The sequence below is a fragment of the Mus caroli genome, unplaced genomic scaffold (assembly GCF_978045245.1).
Source record: "Mus caroli unplaced genomic scaffold, Mus_caroli_1 scaffold_13, whole genome shotgun sequence".
Taxonomy (NCBI): Eukaryota; Metazoa; Chordata; class Mammalia; order Rodentia; family Muridae; genus Mus; species Mus caroli.
Window position 1 is genome coordinate 920,761 of NW_028227268.1, and position 17,446 is coordinate 938,206.

A 17,446-nucleotide genomic window follows, 5' to 3' on the forward strand; every position below is an offset into this window, starting at 1 on the left:
TCATTGTCAAGTTCATATAACCTAGAACCACCTGGAAGAAGGCCAGTGAGATCAGTAATTATCTTAATTATGTTAATTAATGTGGGAGGGCGTTCCCTGGGCAGGGGTCCTGGGTAAGAGTGCAGAAAGTGAATTCAGTATTAGCACACATGTGTTAGCTCATTGCTCTCTGCTCCAGACTATCAGTGTGATGTGTGACTGCCTCACTTCTGCTGCCCTGAAGTCTCCAAAATGACAGAATATGACTTGGAATTGTGAGCCAAAGAAACCATTTCTCTTTTAAGATGATTTTTTTTCAGGGTATTTTATCTCACCAATGGGAAACAAAACCAAGACAGTAAGACTGGCATAGTGGCACAAGCCTTCAGGCCCAGAACTTGGGAAGCAGAGTCAGGCAGCTCTTTATGATTTCAAGGCCAACCTAACCTACGCAGAGAGACTGTTTCAACAAAATAAAACAAATGAAAAAAGTAAGACAGTGATCTGTGTAAGGAAGCTATTAAAGTAATCATTTTCATTTCGTGTCTAAAACAGCCAGGAGCATTCACCTTTAAAACTTTAGTAACAAAACCCTGTCTCCAGGAAGAAGGAAAATTAACATTTGTTGTGAAAGTTGTTGACAGGCAGTTAGTAGTCCTTCTGTTTCTAGTTATTTTATACTAAATGACAAAGGACAAATAATAAAATAGTTAAGGAACCGGCCAGAAGACCTCAATGTAACTAATCCCAGGTCAGGTGCTACTCCTCTGCCTGTGCAGTGATACAATGCATGACAATTAGCTTTGTGTACAGGAGCAACGTCCAACCTTCCTCCATCCTGTGATATCTGGACTTTAACTTTGTTGTAGCAATCCTGCCACATGCGGCTCAGAAACCACACGGTGACCTCATCAGCAACCTCTGAAGAGAATCATTCAAAAGCCACTCAGACGCTAATCTCGGCTATTTGTAGCCAGTGCTCTAGGTATGTCTTGCCTTTTCCTCAAGTGCCTCTTTCCTTCTCTTAACCCTCATGACTAAAATCTATATTTAAAATGTCTTGAGGCTGGTGAAATGGTTCCACTGGTAAAGGCACTGACTGCCTTCGTCACTTGCTACAGAGCGCTGGGGTTACCATGCTGAGCCTCTGTGGCTTGATGGCTTTGGACCTCCAAAGGCTTTCCTTATTATCTTACCACTGCTGTCTTTATTACTTGTGTGTGTGTGTCAGTACAGGGTCTATGATGTCCACCACATGGCCTGCAGGAGTTTAACTCGGGTTATCAGGTTGTCAGTCTTGGGGATAAGCATCTGTAGTGAGGACTTGGGTTTCTTTAAAAACACAGAAATATTATAAGGCTGTGTTTCCGTTTTAAGCCCAGGTAGAAGGTGTGGGGCTCCTGCAGATTGCCCACAGCAGCTAACTGGGATTTGCTTCCTGCTCTGGCAGGGCTTGATCTTGCCAGCTGCAGACGGTTTTTGCGGGGGTGTGTGTGTTTTTTTTTTCTGAGTTCTGGGGGACTTCCTTGAGTGCTGTGCCTTCTTTAATCCTTTATAATCATTTGGCATCCTACATTTACAAGCCAACAGCAGCAAAGTGAGGCTGACTGGAAAGTTCAGGGATATGGGAAGAAAAAAATGAGCCCCTCACCCAGCTCAGAACTAAGATTTCTTCCTAACAAAATCAACTCTGAGGATTACCTACAGAATCCACTGCTATTTTTCCACTCTGTAGTCGAGGTTGACCTAAAATCTGTAGAAATTTTCCTGCTCCAGCCTCCAAAATGCTAGAATTACAGGCATAAGCCACCATGCTCTCTAGAAATCTTTTTATAGACATAATTCAAACAGGATTTTTTTTTTTTTTTTTTTTTTTGGTTTTTCGAGACAGGGTTTCTCTGTGTAGTCGTGGCTGTCCTGGAACTCACTCTGTAGCCCAGGCTGGCCTCGAACTCAGAAATCCGCCTGCCTCTGCCTCCCGAGTGCTGGGATTAAAGGCGTGCGCCACCACGCCCGGCTCAAACAGGATTTTAAAGTATCAGTGAATCATGTTTACATTCTAACATACACAACCTTTGAATTTAGCCTTATTCCTTTCTGGTCCACAGACCCATAATTTTCTAACCACAAAAGCAAGATAATGAGCCCTGTTCACAGTCGAAACACACTGATGAGTTCCTGATGACTTAGTATGTCAATGATTTATCGGACTTATGTTTCTATCTTATCCACCTATAACTGCCCAGTGCGCTGGAGAGAAACTACCCTGTGACCTCATTCAACAAACTCCTTAGATCAACATAAGAATACCGAAACATTGATATTTAATCTTAAAAACCTTTGAGCATCATGACTGCAGAAACCACGAAATCCATGCATGTAGCTATCCTTAGGATTCTCCTGAGAGGTGTGTGATGTTGTTCTAGGGTGCTTGTTGCCCTTAAGACTCTCTCAAGATCGCTCATTTGCATAAAGGTGCTGCTTATCAGCAAGCCAGACACCTGTATTCTACCTCTCGCACCTTCATATCATTGAAGAAGACACTCCTAGAGGTTGTCCTCTGACTTACACACACACACACACACACACACACACACACACACACACGGCACATATACCCACACACACACCAAGATAAACATCAAAAGTTTTAAAGAGAAAATCCCTTTCTCTCCCTCTCTCACAGTTAAACCTATATTAAATCTCTCTCTCTCTCTCTCTCTCTCTGTGGGTGGGTGGGGGTGGGGGAGGGTGTTCGGAGGAGAGAATGTGCACACACAAGTGAGCTTGTGAAGGCCAAAGGTCAACACTGGGCATTTTCAATCATCCAGTCATTTCTTCAACTTAAGTATGTGTCTCCGTGTGTGGTACACTCGTGTGTGTTGGCCGTCCAGCTCTGTCACTCCCTTATTCTCTTGAGATGGGATCTCTCTCAGAGCGTGAAGTTTGCTGGCTCTTTGGCTAGGCTGCCTGGCTAACCAGCACACTCCCGTGATTGCCCTGTCTCTGTTCCTCATCCCACCAGGATCACAGAGGCACACTGCCACATGGAGCTTCTCACCGGGTGCTAGGGATTCATTGTAGGTCCTCTTGCTCATGCAGCAAGTGTCTTACCCACAGAGCCATCATGTTAGCCCCTCCGCCTTAGTTTTCTGAAACTGGATCCCTCACTGAACCTGGGGCTTATGGCCAGCAAGCTCCACAGGTCCTCTTGTCTCTGTCTACACAAGGCTGGCATTACAAGTCTGTGCTGTTGTGCTTGCTTTTACTGTGAGTGCTGACAATTCTCTTACACAGAAGTAAATGCTCACGGACTAAGCCACTGCCGTGGTGCCAAATCCTTTCTTTTATTTATTTAAATATTTATTTATTATGTGTAAGTACACTGTAGCTGTCTTCAGACACTCCAGAAGAGGGAGTCAGATCTCGTTACGGATGGTTGTGAGCCACCATGTGGTTGCTGGGATTTGAACTCTGGACCTTCGGAAGAGCAGTCGGGTGCTCTTACCCACTGAGCCATCTCACCAGCCCCAAATCCTTTCTTTAAATAAATTCTAACTTTGTGTAGGATTGACTAATCCTGAAAGTCTATTCTGTGGTATAATAATCCCAACATTCCTAGAATCTGGGAGGCAGAGGCAGGCAGATTTCTGTGAGTTCAATGCCAACCTGGTCTACATGCTGAATCCTAGGCTAGCCAGGGCTACGTAGTAAGACCTGATCTCTAAATAAATAAATAAATAAATAAATAAATAAATAAATAAATAAATCTAGCATTTCTGGGCATAGGGCAATCCCTATGCCCTACAATCCCAGCATTGTGGAGATGGGGGCAGGGAACTTCTTATTCACTCATGAGTCCCAGCCTAGCCTGGGCTACATGAGACCCTATCTCAACACAAAATAACAAAAGAATCCTAGTGCATTTGGAGATTGTTAGGAGGAACAGACTACAACACACTTCTCTCCATCAGAAAGGGTTCTCTTCAGTCCAAATCAGCTACTAAATAATCCATGCCATTGGCCAGCTGCATATGGGAACACCTATAGAGCTTTGCTTCCCAAACATAGAACACACCATAGGTCAAGAACATAGGACATGTCCGGTAACGATCCTCTATGTGAGCAAGAAGTCACAAAAACTACCAGCAAGCTTCAGAAAGAACTTACAGAGCAAGCCAAGCCACACATTAGCATAAAGCCTCAGGAGACAGCAGAGATACACACTTGGCACTTCTCAAATGCTACTGAATAAATTGTAAAAGCTTCTCAAAAAACATAATGCCCTGAAAACCCAGGGGTGAGATACAAGATGACAGAGTCCCCTGGCAGAGAAGATGTTGGTCAGGAGACATGCCAAGGCTGAATGGACACTCGTGGCCCTTCTCCACCCATGTGATGGAACAGGGCTGTGAATATTGAAAGAGACCCGGGATGCTGGAGTTGAGAGCATGCTTACCACTGAAAGAGAAATGGAGAAAGAGAATAAAAAGGAAGCTGGCCTGACTGTCACTGTACAGCTGGGATTATTCTAGCCTGCTTGCTCTTCTCTTTTTCCTTATTACTTTCAAAATACACAAACTGGTTTCACTTTCACCTTGTGTGGGCGGTTTCGGAGGAAGCAAACTTTACTTAACTGTGAAGGGCATCTCTGTGGATGAGACACTGGTACCTCAGCCATCACTTAGCCCCTCACCACTGGAAGCCTTGCCCCAGAGGCCAGAGGCCCCTTCAGACATACAAAGACCTTGATGGCCCTGCCTGCAAGATGCAGCCAGAGCAGGGAAAAGGGCAACAGAAACTTGGACTGCAATCTCAGGGACAGGGACAAGGATCTAGAGGACATGAGGTCATAGTCGTGGGATTTCTCTCCCATGTGAAATGAGATGGCAGGGGGTGTCTCTGCAGAACCCTCGAGAGTTCTGCCCAGCCTCAGGATCCTATGCAACGGCTGGGTTCCACACTCATACGTCTTGTCTTTCCTGAGGGAGGCTGTGAGCTTTTTGTTTTTATCTGACAACTTGAAGTAACTTACTGCTTTGAAAGAGCACAGAGGACATTGTTCTCTGTGGTCAGCTCTGTACTCTGGGCTGCAGGCCATTCTCCTAGACTCAGTGTGTCCCTGGCCCTTCTCATTTCCTGAATACCTGTGACATTCTAGATGTTCCGCCTGTGGGACAGCTGGGCTTCGTATCAGGTCCCTCCTGCTCATCCCCACAGCGGCAGGCTCCCAGAGTTGCAGTCAGCTTCTTTTTCTTCCTTTTTCTTTCTGTAATTGGGCAGAGGGTGGGGCAGAGAGGCACCACATCCAACTGTCCATCAGTAACTCTCTTTGAGCTTGGTTGTCATGTGCCTGGAGACTGTAGGGACTTTTTTTTAGTGTTTAGAGATTGCTATTCATCCCTGTGCCAGCATGCCAAGTTAAGGCTCGATGTGCAAAAGGATGCCTACTGCCCAGCCTCTCCAGGGATCTTCACCCATAGAGCAGACATCTTAGTGTTCTCCCACTGGATCTACACAAGGCCACAGATACCTTACAGAGTCACCGTGGGGACTAAAGTCTTGCCCTAGTGTCCACTGTATTCATGTGGGCATAGGCTTTATAAATGTCTCATCACAGCTCACAAAGTCACTCGGGATGTAAACCAACCCTCTTCAGGGTCTCACAATCTATCTCCTGCCCCACAAGCAGTTCATCTCAGGGTCCCTCATTGCATCTACGGCCATAGACTCCTTCTTCCACTGTCCACGAGAAAATTAACAGTGCGGGCACTGAGCTGACCCCACAGCCCTGCTAAGCCATGAGGGATACTGGAGCTGAGCATGGGGCTGTCTTAAGATTGGGTCTACAGCAGCCCTTCCTTTCTATAGCAGTGGTGGACAGCAGTCTCTGCTTCTCACAGTGAGGCTTCTCAAATGTAATCCTTGCTGCAAAAACTCTTTGCAAGGAGCAGTTGTCAAATGCCTGCAATCTCCTTGAATCTCACATATTTCAGGTGGAGCCAGGGTGTCCTCCAGGGTTGTCCTACAAGGCATAGGACCCTAGTGTAGATTGGCAAGATCTCTGTTCTGGCATTTTACAGTGGGGCTGACAAAGGATGTCACTCCTGCCCATTCAATCTTACCCCTGTCAAACACCCCAAGGATAACCAGATGGACCAAGCTGTCTTCCATAGCTCAACCCTAAGGCACATTCTGACCTGACCCCTGCAGGAAAGCAAACCCACACAGCTCCCAAAAGAGCAGCCCCTAAACCCTGAATCAAACATCAGCTCCAGCCAGGGATTTCCTAGAAAAAGCCTGGACCCTCCTCCAGGGTTCCTGAGACGCAGCTAATGAAGCTAATACGAGACTTCTACAAAACATATGCATGAGAGAATCACTAAGAAACTCACGGTGCTATTACATTAACTCAGAGAAGTTCCTGGAAGTTGAATGCCTTCCTACAGAGTGCCTGGCAAGGAACAGGACAGGCTGCCTCTCCCCCAGGCCCCTCCCTCCAGGCTTTCAGTTTCCCGTTGGCTTAGACAAGTTCAGTCATCCAGGGCAGCAGTGGCGGTAACATTGGAGAGCTTGCTGAAGAAGGGACAGGTGAGAGGCTGGGGTGTGCGTGAATCGAGGACTTGAGGGCACCCAGGTTCTCTGCGGGCTGAGGATTCTGTGGAGTGGGGATGGCTGCCTCACATAAGGGATGAGCAAAGAAGAGCCAGGCCATCAGCCTGGGATTCAGGAAACACAGGAGGCAGACAGAGGCAGGGCTGTGGACTGCAGCAGGGCCTGTGTGTTTCAGGTGCCTCAGGTGTAGCTCTGGACCGGTAGAGGCAAGCATAGCTCTAGTTCTTCACATTCACGGAGTAGGACAGGTAGCACAGAGTCCTCCTCTCTGCCCTCAAAACATGAATGTGGAGGACTTGAAGGAAGGAAGGATCAAGAGTGCTCCAGGCCTGTGAATGACAAAAAATGTACTTGTCCCGTAGCATGGGTTCCTGCAGCGTCTCATCACCCAAAGCTGTGTGCACACTTTTATGTAGGGTCCTGAGCCTTTGCCCTCTCTCACACCCACATCCTGGACATTCACACATGCCCACAAGTACCCACAGCGCACACACACACACACACGAGTACACATATACATGCACACGTACACATGCACATACACATACACATGTGCACACACACATGAGAACACATATACATGCACACATACACATGCACACACACACACAAGCACATATACACATGCACACATATACACACAAGCACACATACACATATACATATGCACACACATACACGCATATACATGTACACATACATACACACTTACACATACACGCATACACATGCATACACACACACATTCATACATACACATGCTTCCAGCCAGACACCAGGGTGCTCAGTGACTCCTTCCCATTCTCCCTTCTATTTTTTTCTTTGACGACATCTCTCTCTCTCTCTCTTCCTCTCTCTCTCTCTCAAAAGAGAGCTCCCACCTTCAAGTTGATATCTGCAGTTTTTCAAAAACAAGTTATCTGTCTTGGGTATAAGAGTTGTAGCCAGGAAGCCAGGGCTGAGCTGATTCCCTTGGGCAGTTATGATATCTCTGGAAAGTAAGGCCCTAAAAGGTCTCAAGTTTTGCAGGGAGGAGAATATCTGTTACCAACAAAGGTGGAGGCTTTCTGTGTCAGTTACGCTTCCTAGTCACATGCTAGGACATAAATGTCATGGGGGCTAGGCACGGAGGGGACACACACAACAGGCCACTACCATGAAGGACGTGCTGGCTGCCATCCTTCAGGCAGCCTCTGAGCCAGGGTCCACTGTTCATCTGACTGAGCTGGGTGCTGTGCTGGCTGCAGATGGCCAGATAGGACCTCCAGCTTCTGGCCCCACGTCCTAGCTAGAGGCAGATGCTCCACTGGGTCTGTGACACGGCTAAGCTCTGACTTCTCCCAAGGGACTGGAACAGGATCTGTGGCCATGGGTGGGAGGGTCTCCAGTCAATGGCTGGGCCTTGGCATTATGTCCTTACACAATGTCCTCCAGGCAGGAGAAATGTTGGTCTACCCTCTGCCTGCTGTGCCTGAACTAGGTCGGGGAGCTGAAGTACAGCCCTGTCTCTGAAAGGACATTTGCAGGCAGTGAAGAAAGAGCCTGTGGCCCAGGAGACGGAAGTCTACTGATGGACAAGAACAAAGGTGGTGTCTCTGAGGCCAGGAATTCTTCAGTGGTCTCCAGAAGGGACCTAAAAAAGCTTAGATCACCACAGGACAGACATCTGTGACAAAACAGTGGCCTTGACCAGTCTTGGTGGGGGGTGGCTTTAGATGACTTGCCAAGGCTCCAGGGCAGATTATACAATGGTGCTGAGCCTGAGCAATGTATTTTATATATCATGGTCCTGTGAGCCACCTACAGCCAAAGGACATCACTGATGTCCCTTCCCCACTGCCAACACTAGCAGTGTTGTCTACTGAAGAGATACGTGGGAAACAAGACCCAGAAGTGGCGGAGTCTCCCTCTGGACCGAGAGGTGAAGCAGATGGAGGTTAAGATGAGATCCAGCCCCGTACATAGCCCAATTTGTGGTGGGACGGCACCCCAGAAAGGGACCTCTCTTCAGCAGCTGCAGTTCTGAGAGCAGAAGGGAATCCCAGGGACCCAGCAAAGCTATCACTTATGAGGTTATGTCCTGGCAGAAACGTTAGAATTGGAGAAAGCGTTTCATAACATTGTCTCAGGGAAAGTGTTATGTGGATCTTGTCAGAGATGGAAAGCCCCCTCAAGAGAGCTGCCACACCTTTCTAGACGATTCCACCCATTCAGGTTCCCAGAATGCTGGAGAACTGGTTATATGAATCCTGGTGATGGACAGGGGTGGGAAGCACTAAAAAGCTGAGTTTGTAGGTGCGGAGGAAGGATATAAGAGTTGTCGTTCTGGCTGGGAAACAGATCTATAGGGAGATAAAAACCAAGGAGGGGAGATTGTTTGGCCAGGTGCTGAGTCAAAGTTGCTTGCTGAAACCTGTAAGGTAAAGGTGGATGCCCAAGGCAAGACCACAGCTGCCTGGTGTCAGGGCTTGTGGTGTGGTGGGCATGGAGTCCTGCTTACCCAGTGTAATGGCTGCACATAGAGGACTCTCACACTGGCAGTTGTCAACACAGCTTCAGGGCAGAGTTGAGAACTTGGCAAAAAGAGCCCTGTGTGTGTGCACACATGTGTACGCATGTGCACATATGCGTGTGTAAGGATGCATGTATGCGGGTGGATGCATGTACACACTTGTGGAAGGTATTGCTCCTCGACACAGTCTACATTGCATTTTTGAGACATGCTTTCTTGATGGAGCTTACCGAGTAGGCTAAACTGGCTACTTCCTATTTCCACTTCCCAGTAGCAAGATTATGAGTATGCGCCTCCATGTCTGACCTTTTTTTTTTTAATTAAAGTATTTTAATCTTACCTATATGGGTGTAGAGAGAGAACATCTGTGTGTTGTATGAATGTCTCACCTGTCAATTTAAAAATCTATGGCCTGTAGGGAAGGAGAGAATAGAAGGTGGGACATTTTAAAACTAAAACTTGAAGCTTTGAAAGAAAAAACAGACAAGGAAAGTATCTGTATTCTTGTTACTGAGGAAAAGAGATGAGAGAGAGAAGTAACCAAAAAGGGAATTAGCCTTGTTCTTCTCTAAACACAAATGTTTCATAAACCAGTTGGAAGTCAGATAACCTCATGAGAAACTGGCAAGGCTTAGCAAGGACAATGTGCAAAATAGAAATCCTCCAGGAGGCCGGGCGTGGTGGCGCACGCCTTTAATCCCAGCACTCGGGAGGCAGAGGCAGGCGGATTTCTGAGTTCGAGGCCAGCCTGGTCTACAAAGTGAGTGCCAGGACAGCCAGGGCTATACAGAGAAACCCTGTCTCGAAAAAAACCTTAAAAAAAAAAAAAAAAAAAAAGAAATCCTCCAGGAGCAAGAAGTCCTGGGAGGAGCACACTGGCTCCCTGTGCTCCCCCTTGCTCCTCTTGCTCTCCGTGCTCCCCGTGAGTCCACAAACATGGTGTGGAGGGAGCAGTGGTGGGTAGAATGGACAGATTCCAGGAAGGAGGGCACTCTGGGCAGGAGATTCTAAAACCCTCTTTGTGTGTCTGCCATTTGTGTGTGATGACACCAGTTGGGTAAAGTCTGGATTCTTGTGGTCACTAGACTGAGGCTGCGTGGATTGAAGAGGGGCTAGGGCAAGACCAAAACCAACAATAAATTAGAAATAAAAAAGGTCCTAGAGTAGAAGCACACACCTCTGATACCAACATTCAGGAGAACCTCAAGTTCAAGGTCAGCCCAGGAGGTATAGAAAGACCCTAAATTAAAAAAGAAAATGCTATTGTTGCTTTTGGTTTCTTGAGACAGAGTTTCATGTATGTGCCTAGATTAGCCTTGACTTTGTTATGCAATGGGGGCTGACCTTGATCTTCCAATCTTTATCCTTTTACCTCCCAAGGGCTAAGATTACAGGCATGCAGCAGCATGCTGTGTAAAAGTAAATTTTATTCACCTGATCTCAAAGGCTTAGTGCTGAATACATTTTCTTAGCTGTTTCTGAACGCTGGCTGGCTGGTTCAACTCGGGTGTTCTGGCTCAAACTTCTCCACTCTGACTGACTGAACCTGGCTTCCCTCAGCTTCTGACTTAATTGCTCTTCCGGGTCTCAAACAAACTCTAGGAATCTGTTCTAATCTTCTGGCTCCTTCTAATTTTCTGGCTTGTTCTGTCTGCAACCTGTCTGTAAAACTGCCTCTGAATGCCACGCACTGAGCCGCATTATCTCAAGTCCCATGCACCGATTCTCTGCCAACTCAACCAAACTGACTGACGAACTCAGAGATCTGCCTGCATCTGTCTCCTGGGTGCTGGGATTAAAGGCATTTACCACAACACCTAGACCTAAACTTTTCTTTACGGGAAACTTGCTCTATACCAGGCTGGCCTTGAACTCAGAGATCTGCTTGCCTATCTCCTGGGATTAAAGGCATGTCTGTATTCCATCCAGATCACACAGACCTAGAGGGTCTTTGAATGTGATCCTTTGTCAGAGCAGCCATGTTGGTGGATTAAAATTCCTCTACCTGCTTGTCTGGAAAAAGCTTTTAAAATAAGATTAAAAATAATATCTATTGTCCTAAACTCTACAGTCCTGGAAGCACATAACCCAAACCCAACTTCAAGGTGATAGCTGTCACCCTGGAACAGCTTGGAAAATGGCTGCTGGAGGGGGAATCCCCCCCTTACCTGGCCCAGTCTGCTCTCAGGAGGTTGGAGACAGGTTGCAGCTGAAGCAGCAGCAATGTGAGTGAGGGTGGAGATGTAGGTTGAAAAGAGAGTAGGGCAGGGATTTGAGACTTTGGATTTCCAGTCACATAACCTAAGATTGTGTGCTGCACCTCTGGATGGGTTTGTCTAAACTAAGAAGGAACCCTGTGTGGACTATGGATACTGGGCACTGAGGGTTTGCCCTGTAAGTCTGTTACTGTGACTGATTGCGTGCAAGCTGATGTAAGGTATAGGAGCTGGGAATGGTGGAACATGCCCTTTATCCCAGCATTCCAGAGGCAGAAGTAAGTATATCTCTGCTTTGAGGCCAGGATAGGCTACAAAGCAAGTTCCAAGCCAGTCAGAGCTTCATCTCAGAAAGAAAGGAAGAAAGAAAGAAAGAAAGAAAGAAAGAAAGAAAGAAAGAAAGAAAGAAAGAAAGAAAGAAAGAAAGGAAGGAAGGAAGACAAACAGATAGGAAATACAAATTAAGGTCACCTCAAGCTACGTAGCAAGATACTGTCTAGAAAGATAGATAGATAGATAGATAGATAGATAGATAGATAGATAGATAGATAGATAGATAGATAAAGTAACAAGTGACTTAACATGTTCTCTCTGCCATGACTCCATTCCCATAAGTGCTATCCGGGTGGTTGCTAGTTCTGTGGGAAGCTCTACGGGAGAATTGTACAACATGCATTGTGCAATTGCTCTTGCTACTTGCTCCTCACTTCAAGCGTTTGCTTTGCCACAGCCACTGACACCTCACCAAGTACTGGTCAGGAGGAGGGTGGGCCCCGGTGGCTCAGAGTCCCACAGAAGCTCAGTTATTCAGGCAGGGACTGCACACCCCAGGTCAGGCTAGAACCACTCCCACCAGGCTCTGCAGCAGCCCCCACGGGCCTCTGACCTCTGTGCTTTCCTTTTAGGGAGTGTTTCCAGACAGCTAGAGGGCAAAACGGTCTCCTAAGGCCTCCTGTCCCACCAGCTGGCCATGATGACCTGCCCTTCGGTGCCTGCCATCCCTACCCTCTGGCTGTTCCGCATTCTGCTCCTGGTGGTCTCTCTGAATGCTCAGAATAAAAGTAGGTCTGGGTCTTCTGTCAGAGGGGAGGATGCACAGTCTAGGAAGGACGAACTAAGGTTAGGTCCAGGTAATTACTGCCACCTAACAGACTCAGTACCAAGGATGGGCAGGAGGACTTGTGTCCCCTGGGCTACAGAAGTGTGAACTGTGTACCTCTGAGGGTGGCTGGCAACAAAGGGCCAGCAATGCTTGGAGCTAACGCTAGATCACCAGTGGGACTGCCCAAAACTAAACACCCAGACAGCAAGGGAAAGAGGGTGCCTTTGCTAAGCAATGAGGGCACCACATAACTGAGGGCCTGATCACCTCCTCTGGATACATCCAGCCTTGTCCATCAGCCAAGGCATCACCTGGACCCTTTGGCCATCAGACACTCAGGACAGTCAGAGTGGGTGTAGAAAAACAAGTCCCAGGGAGTTCCCCCAACACTGCTCTCCAAATCAAAAACCCCCAGGGACATCAGCACCATTATGTTCCTTCCACACAATGTGTGCTTATTTTTGGCTTCATCAGTGTGAAATATCTCATCCTGTGCAATCAGTGTGAGATATCTCATTCTGTCTTTTGGAAGTCCTGTCACCTGCCTCTGCCCATGGTCTGCAAGAACATCCGGCAACTGTCCTACATACAGCTCCACCTTGCCCGTATGTGACCATCCTCTCCATACAGGCTGGGACAAACCTATCTGCACCGAGGGCATCCTGTCTGTGCCTCGAGGCAATCCTGCAGTGATGACCTGTAACATCTCTAACACCTTCACCGACGTCACCATCCAGCTGTCTGCCAATGGAAAGGACAAGACCATCTTCGATAAAAAGCCCCAAGGAAACTTCTCTTGGAGTGGGTGGGAGCTCCAAGTTCAAGGAGGGCAGGCACAGCTTGTGATCAAAGACACCCAGAACGACCACACAGGGATATACTTGTGGCAGCTGCATGGACGCCAGAGATACTACAGAAACATCACTCTGAATATCTTAGGTGAGTTAAGGGCTGTGGAGCAAGGAGATGGGAGGGGATCAAGGCCAGTGTGTGGAGTGTGGCAAAGACATATGGTGACTCAAAGAAAGGAAGGGACACAGAGGGGAAGGCAAAGATTTTGATCTTTCAGAGGAACTTGCAGTGTGGAAAGAGTCTCCACTGTCCAGGGCAGAAGCCCATCTAGGGTAGGCCAGAAACAGATAAGGCTATCTCTCCCTGACACCTCCAGCCTCTCACATCAGCTATGTGGGTGAAACTGCACCCCAATTCCCTATGTCCTGTAAGTTTCCAGCAAACCTCAGTCACCGTCTGGTGGAGAACACTCACACCATGCCTACTACTGAGGTCATACAGAGGTCTGTAGCAATGGCCATCTTAACTGAGGGTGGCCCCAGTTCCAGCAATGCCCACACTGCCGCGAGTCCGCCACCCTCCCCCTACATTCCCACCATGGAGGGTGGCCCCGGACTTTGGGCACTTTAAGAAAAGCAATTTTAGCCACGTGAGATAAGATTCCATCACTTGGGAGGCCGTAGGATGGACAATCATGAGCTCAGGGTCAGACCTCATCTCAAAATAAGACCCATCTTTCCAGGCTGCCACCTTTCCCTGTGAGAACCCTCCTGTCTGTACCTGGACCATCTCCCAGAACCCTCCTCACTACTCCAGCCTCACATCCTACCAGCTCCAGCTTGATTCTGTTGCTGTGACAAAGTCCATGACCAAAAGCATCTTAGGAGAGAAAAGGGTTGGTTTCAGCTTGTAAGCAATGTTCGTCATTGAGGGAAGTCAGGGCAGAAACTCAAGCAAAACCCTGAAGCAGAAACCATGGAGAAGGATGCTCACTGGCTAGCTGTCTAACCCACGTCTCCCTCCCTTCCATCCTCGTCCTTCTTCTCTCTTTTTCTTTTTCTCATTCCATCCTTCCTTCCCTTCTCCTCTGTCTCTCCTCTCCTTCTCCCTTTCTCTCTCCCTCTTCCTCTCTCCTTCTTCCTCTCTCTCTCTCTCACTGTATAGCACTGGCTGATCTGGATTCACAGGAATCCCTCCTGCCTCCTGCCTCCTGCCTCCTGCCTCCTGCCTCCTGCCTCCTGCCTCCTGCCTCCTGCCTCCTGCCTCCTGCCTCCTGCCTCCTGCCTCCTGCCTCCTGCCTCCTGCCTCCTGCCTCCTGCCTCCTGCCTCCTGCCTCCTGCCTCCTGCCTCCTGCCTCCTGCCTCCTGCCTCCTGCCTCCTGCCTCCTGCCTCCTGCCTCCTGCCTCCTGCCTCCTGCCTCCTGACCCCTGCACGCTGGAATTCAAAGTGTATGCCACCTTCGCTAGCTTTCTTATCTAAGTCTTATCTAGATGGCTCAGGGAATGGTGCCATCCATATTAGGCTGGATCCTCCAACATCAGGTAACAATCAAGACAATCCCCACAGACATGCCCAAGGTCTATCTGATCTGGGCAGTCCCTCAGCTAAGACTTTCTTCTCAGGTGGTTCTAGGCTATGTCACGTTGACATCCAAGGCTATCTAGAACACTGTCCTAGCTACTTTCACGACTTATTCACAAAGTGCAAATAAATGCAGAAGACTTCTGTTCTTCTGACACCCACCCCTCTGTGCCACCCCTACATCCCTCTAGAGACCAGCTACCCCCTGATGTGCTGTGACCACACCCATCCTTACTGCACCTAGAAATGGATCCCTCCCAGCCTGAAACCCACTATCCAGTCCACCCTTTCTGTACCTGTAAAGTGCCCTGCCCCCAGGCTCCATCTGACTGCCACCCTCCCCACACCAGTTCAGTCATAATCAATGGGCCCCTAAAGGTGAGCCCATTGATTATGTCATAATAAAGGTGACATAAAGGTGACATTTGTTCCTCCCGAACCCAACCAGCAGGACTCCTGCAGCTGGAATTGTGGCGAGGGTGGGTGTGGGTAAATTCACACAACACTCAACCTGATGGTATGTCTCTGGCAGAGCCTTCCAACGAGGACGAGGTCACAGACACAAGGCTCTTTACACCCTTCCCAGGTAGGTGTCATAACCCTGTCTCCAGGTTATGCATTCCAGCCGCTCCTGATGCCATGGAGCCGAGGGCTGCCTACCTGGGACCTTTCACCCTTGGCCCTTCTTAGCGGGGAGAATAGGGCTGTGAGCCAGTGAGGGATAAAAAAACAGTGGTGGAAACCCCACCCCTGACTGTTACTGACCCACTTCAGATCACGCAAAGAGCTCTCCGATAGAGGGCAAGCCTGGGACCCTTGTGGGAGTCATCACTGTCATCCTCATCTTGGGAGTCGCCGGATCCATTACATTTATCTACTACAGGCACCGTCGTTCCTAGAAGCCCCAGATGGAATGTACCTCAGTGCCTGACTTGAGGTATGGGTGAGGTGTTCCTGGCATCCTTCCCTGCAACTGCTCTGGGGTGACCCTGAGTTCTGCCACAAAAGGGGCTCAGAGGGATTGTAGAGCCCACACAGAACCAAGACAGCAGGGTCTACTCCAAGAACTTTTTTAAACCTTGGGAACTTGTGTTTCTGATCCAGGGTGTTTCAGGCCAATGATGCCCTGGAAGTCAGTCCATCCAAGGCTTAGCCCCAGGCTCAGCTGGGAGGAGGCATGTCAGAATGAGCTGAGTGTTCTTAGCTAGGTGGCATGGTCATTTACATACACAGTGTATGAGATGGTAGGTCATCTGTGCATGCCTGTGCCTATCTGTACACAGGTCACAGTTCAGGAGTTCACCCTCTCTCTCCCTCTCCTCTTATCTCTCTGTATAGGTAAGGTGGTTCCACGTCTGTGGCCAGTGGAAGCTGAAGGGAGCTGCCTGCAGGGTTGAGTCCAGAGTGAGGCCACCAGCATGGGCTTATCACGTTCTAAGCCCTAGGAGACCTCTGGGACCGCAGACACCATGGAAGTCATCATTATGCGCTTGGCAGAGCACATGGCTTTGTTCAGTCTGCTGGGCACAAAGTCCTTTCCCTGAGGGCAATGGAACCCTTGGTTCTGTACAAAACAGGGGACAGTGACTCACTGAAGAAGGACCTTGGAAGCTGGAAAACAATTTAGGCATCTTTTTGGTCACATGAACAAGAGTACAGCCTCCTGACTATGGTCTTCAGTCATCTGATCCGCTCCTCAACTCTTCCCCAAATTGGGAATTCCCCAGCCGCATAGCTCTTGACGCTTGGCATGGGCTTCATTATTTCTGCTAAACCTCTGAGGTCAGGGTCTCACTACCACCCAATGAGCTCCAGTGTAAGCCTGATGCTGCACCAAGATTTGCTCCAGGTAGAACTTGGGGGTGTACCTGATTTCTGACTCACAACAGAAACGAGTTCGGGAAACCCAGATGTCAGGTTCCAGGGGCCAAAATAGGGAGCTAAGACTTTCAGATGAATCATCTCCCCACTCCCACCCCTGCAAGGCAGAGTGCTGTCAGGAACAGGGGTCTGTGGAAGGGTGTAGTGCTGGTTGGCAGGCATTGCTCTCCTGAGGATCAGAGCATCTTGGGATTCCCTGGGGGCCTCTCTTCAGCAGACTCCTGAGCCCCAACTCCCTGATTCATAGCCACTACACACTGTTCTTTTCTGAACTTTTGTCCTAGTTACAATGTTATTTTTTCTTACAATTAAAAAATGATTTTTTGGTAGAAATTTCATATTTTATTTTTAATTTATTATCATTTTATTATCATTGTTGTGCATGAGTGTGTATTGAGAGTGACCTTGGAGCACAAATCTCTGAAAACTCAGTGGATGAGACAGGAGATGTCACAACTTCTGATCAGAGAATGTGCAGAAGGTGACTCCTAGTGGAGCTAAGCAGGACACAAGCAGCCATGTCTGCCAGTGAGACCACAGCGGGACTGTATACACACCAGGACTGTGGTGCACACACTGGGACTGTGTACACACCGGGAGAGTCTGCACACAGACTCTCCAGAAGGCTAAGCTGCATCATCACCTATAGACACTGACCTCAGAGTTGGGACTGTCACTGGGAAAGACTTGTAGTGTTGTTGTCCCTGCCTTGTGGTTTCAAAACAAATCATCTAGTTTCACTTTCACGGTGAGTTTTCACTGAGACAA

At 48.3% G+C, this 17,446-nt stretch overlaps 1 protein-coding gene across 2 annotated transcripts; it reads left to right on the forward strand.

The window, feature by feature from the left end:
• Window positions 1-915: 915 nt before the first annotated feature.
• On the forward strand, window positions 916-16,955 carry LOC110305641 (secreted and transmembrane protein 1A). 2 transcript variants are annotated; one of them, XM_029483888.2, is made up of 6 exons: window positions 916-964; window positions 12,228-12,383; window positions 13,055-13,363; window positions 15,330-15,383; window positions 15,572-15,734; window positions 16,136-16,955. In XM_029483888.2, exons 2-5 carry the CDS (start codon window positions 12,293-12,295, stop codon window positions 15,694-15,696), a joined length of 579 nt encoding a protein of 192 aa, XP_029339748.1. In that variant the 5' UTR covers window positions 916-964; window positions 12,228-12,292; the 3' UTR covers window positions 15,697-15,734; window positions 16,136-16,955. The 2 variants fall into 2 exon arrangements, with proteins under 2 accessions (XP_029339748.1, XP_021033345.1); XM_021177686.3 differs by lacking the exon at window positions 916-964 and adding an exon at window positions 6,508-6,570.
• Window positions 16,956-17,446: the final 491 nt, after the last annotated feature.

Excerpts from the sequence above, each read along its gene's own strand:
- LOC110305641 (XM_029483888.2), top strand. The coding sequence starts at position 12,293 with ATGATGACCTGCCCTTCGGTGCCTGCCATCCCTACCCTCTGGCTGTTC. Across the intron at positions 13,364-15,329 it reads CATCACTCTGAATATCTTAG|AGCCTTCCAACGAGGACGAG; the intron begins GTGAGTTAAGGG and ends TGTCTCTGGCAG. Across the intron at positions 15,384-15,571 it reads GCTCTTTACACCCTTCCCAG|ATCACGCAAAGAGCTCTCCG; the intron begins GTAGGTGTCATA and ends GACCCACTTCAG.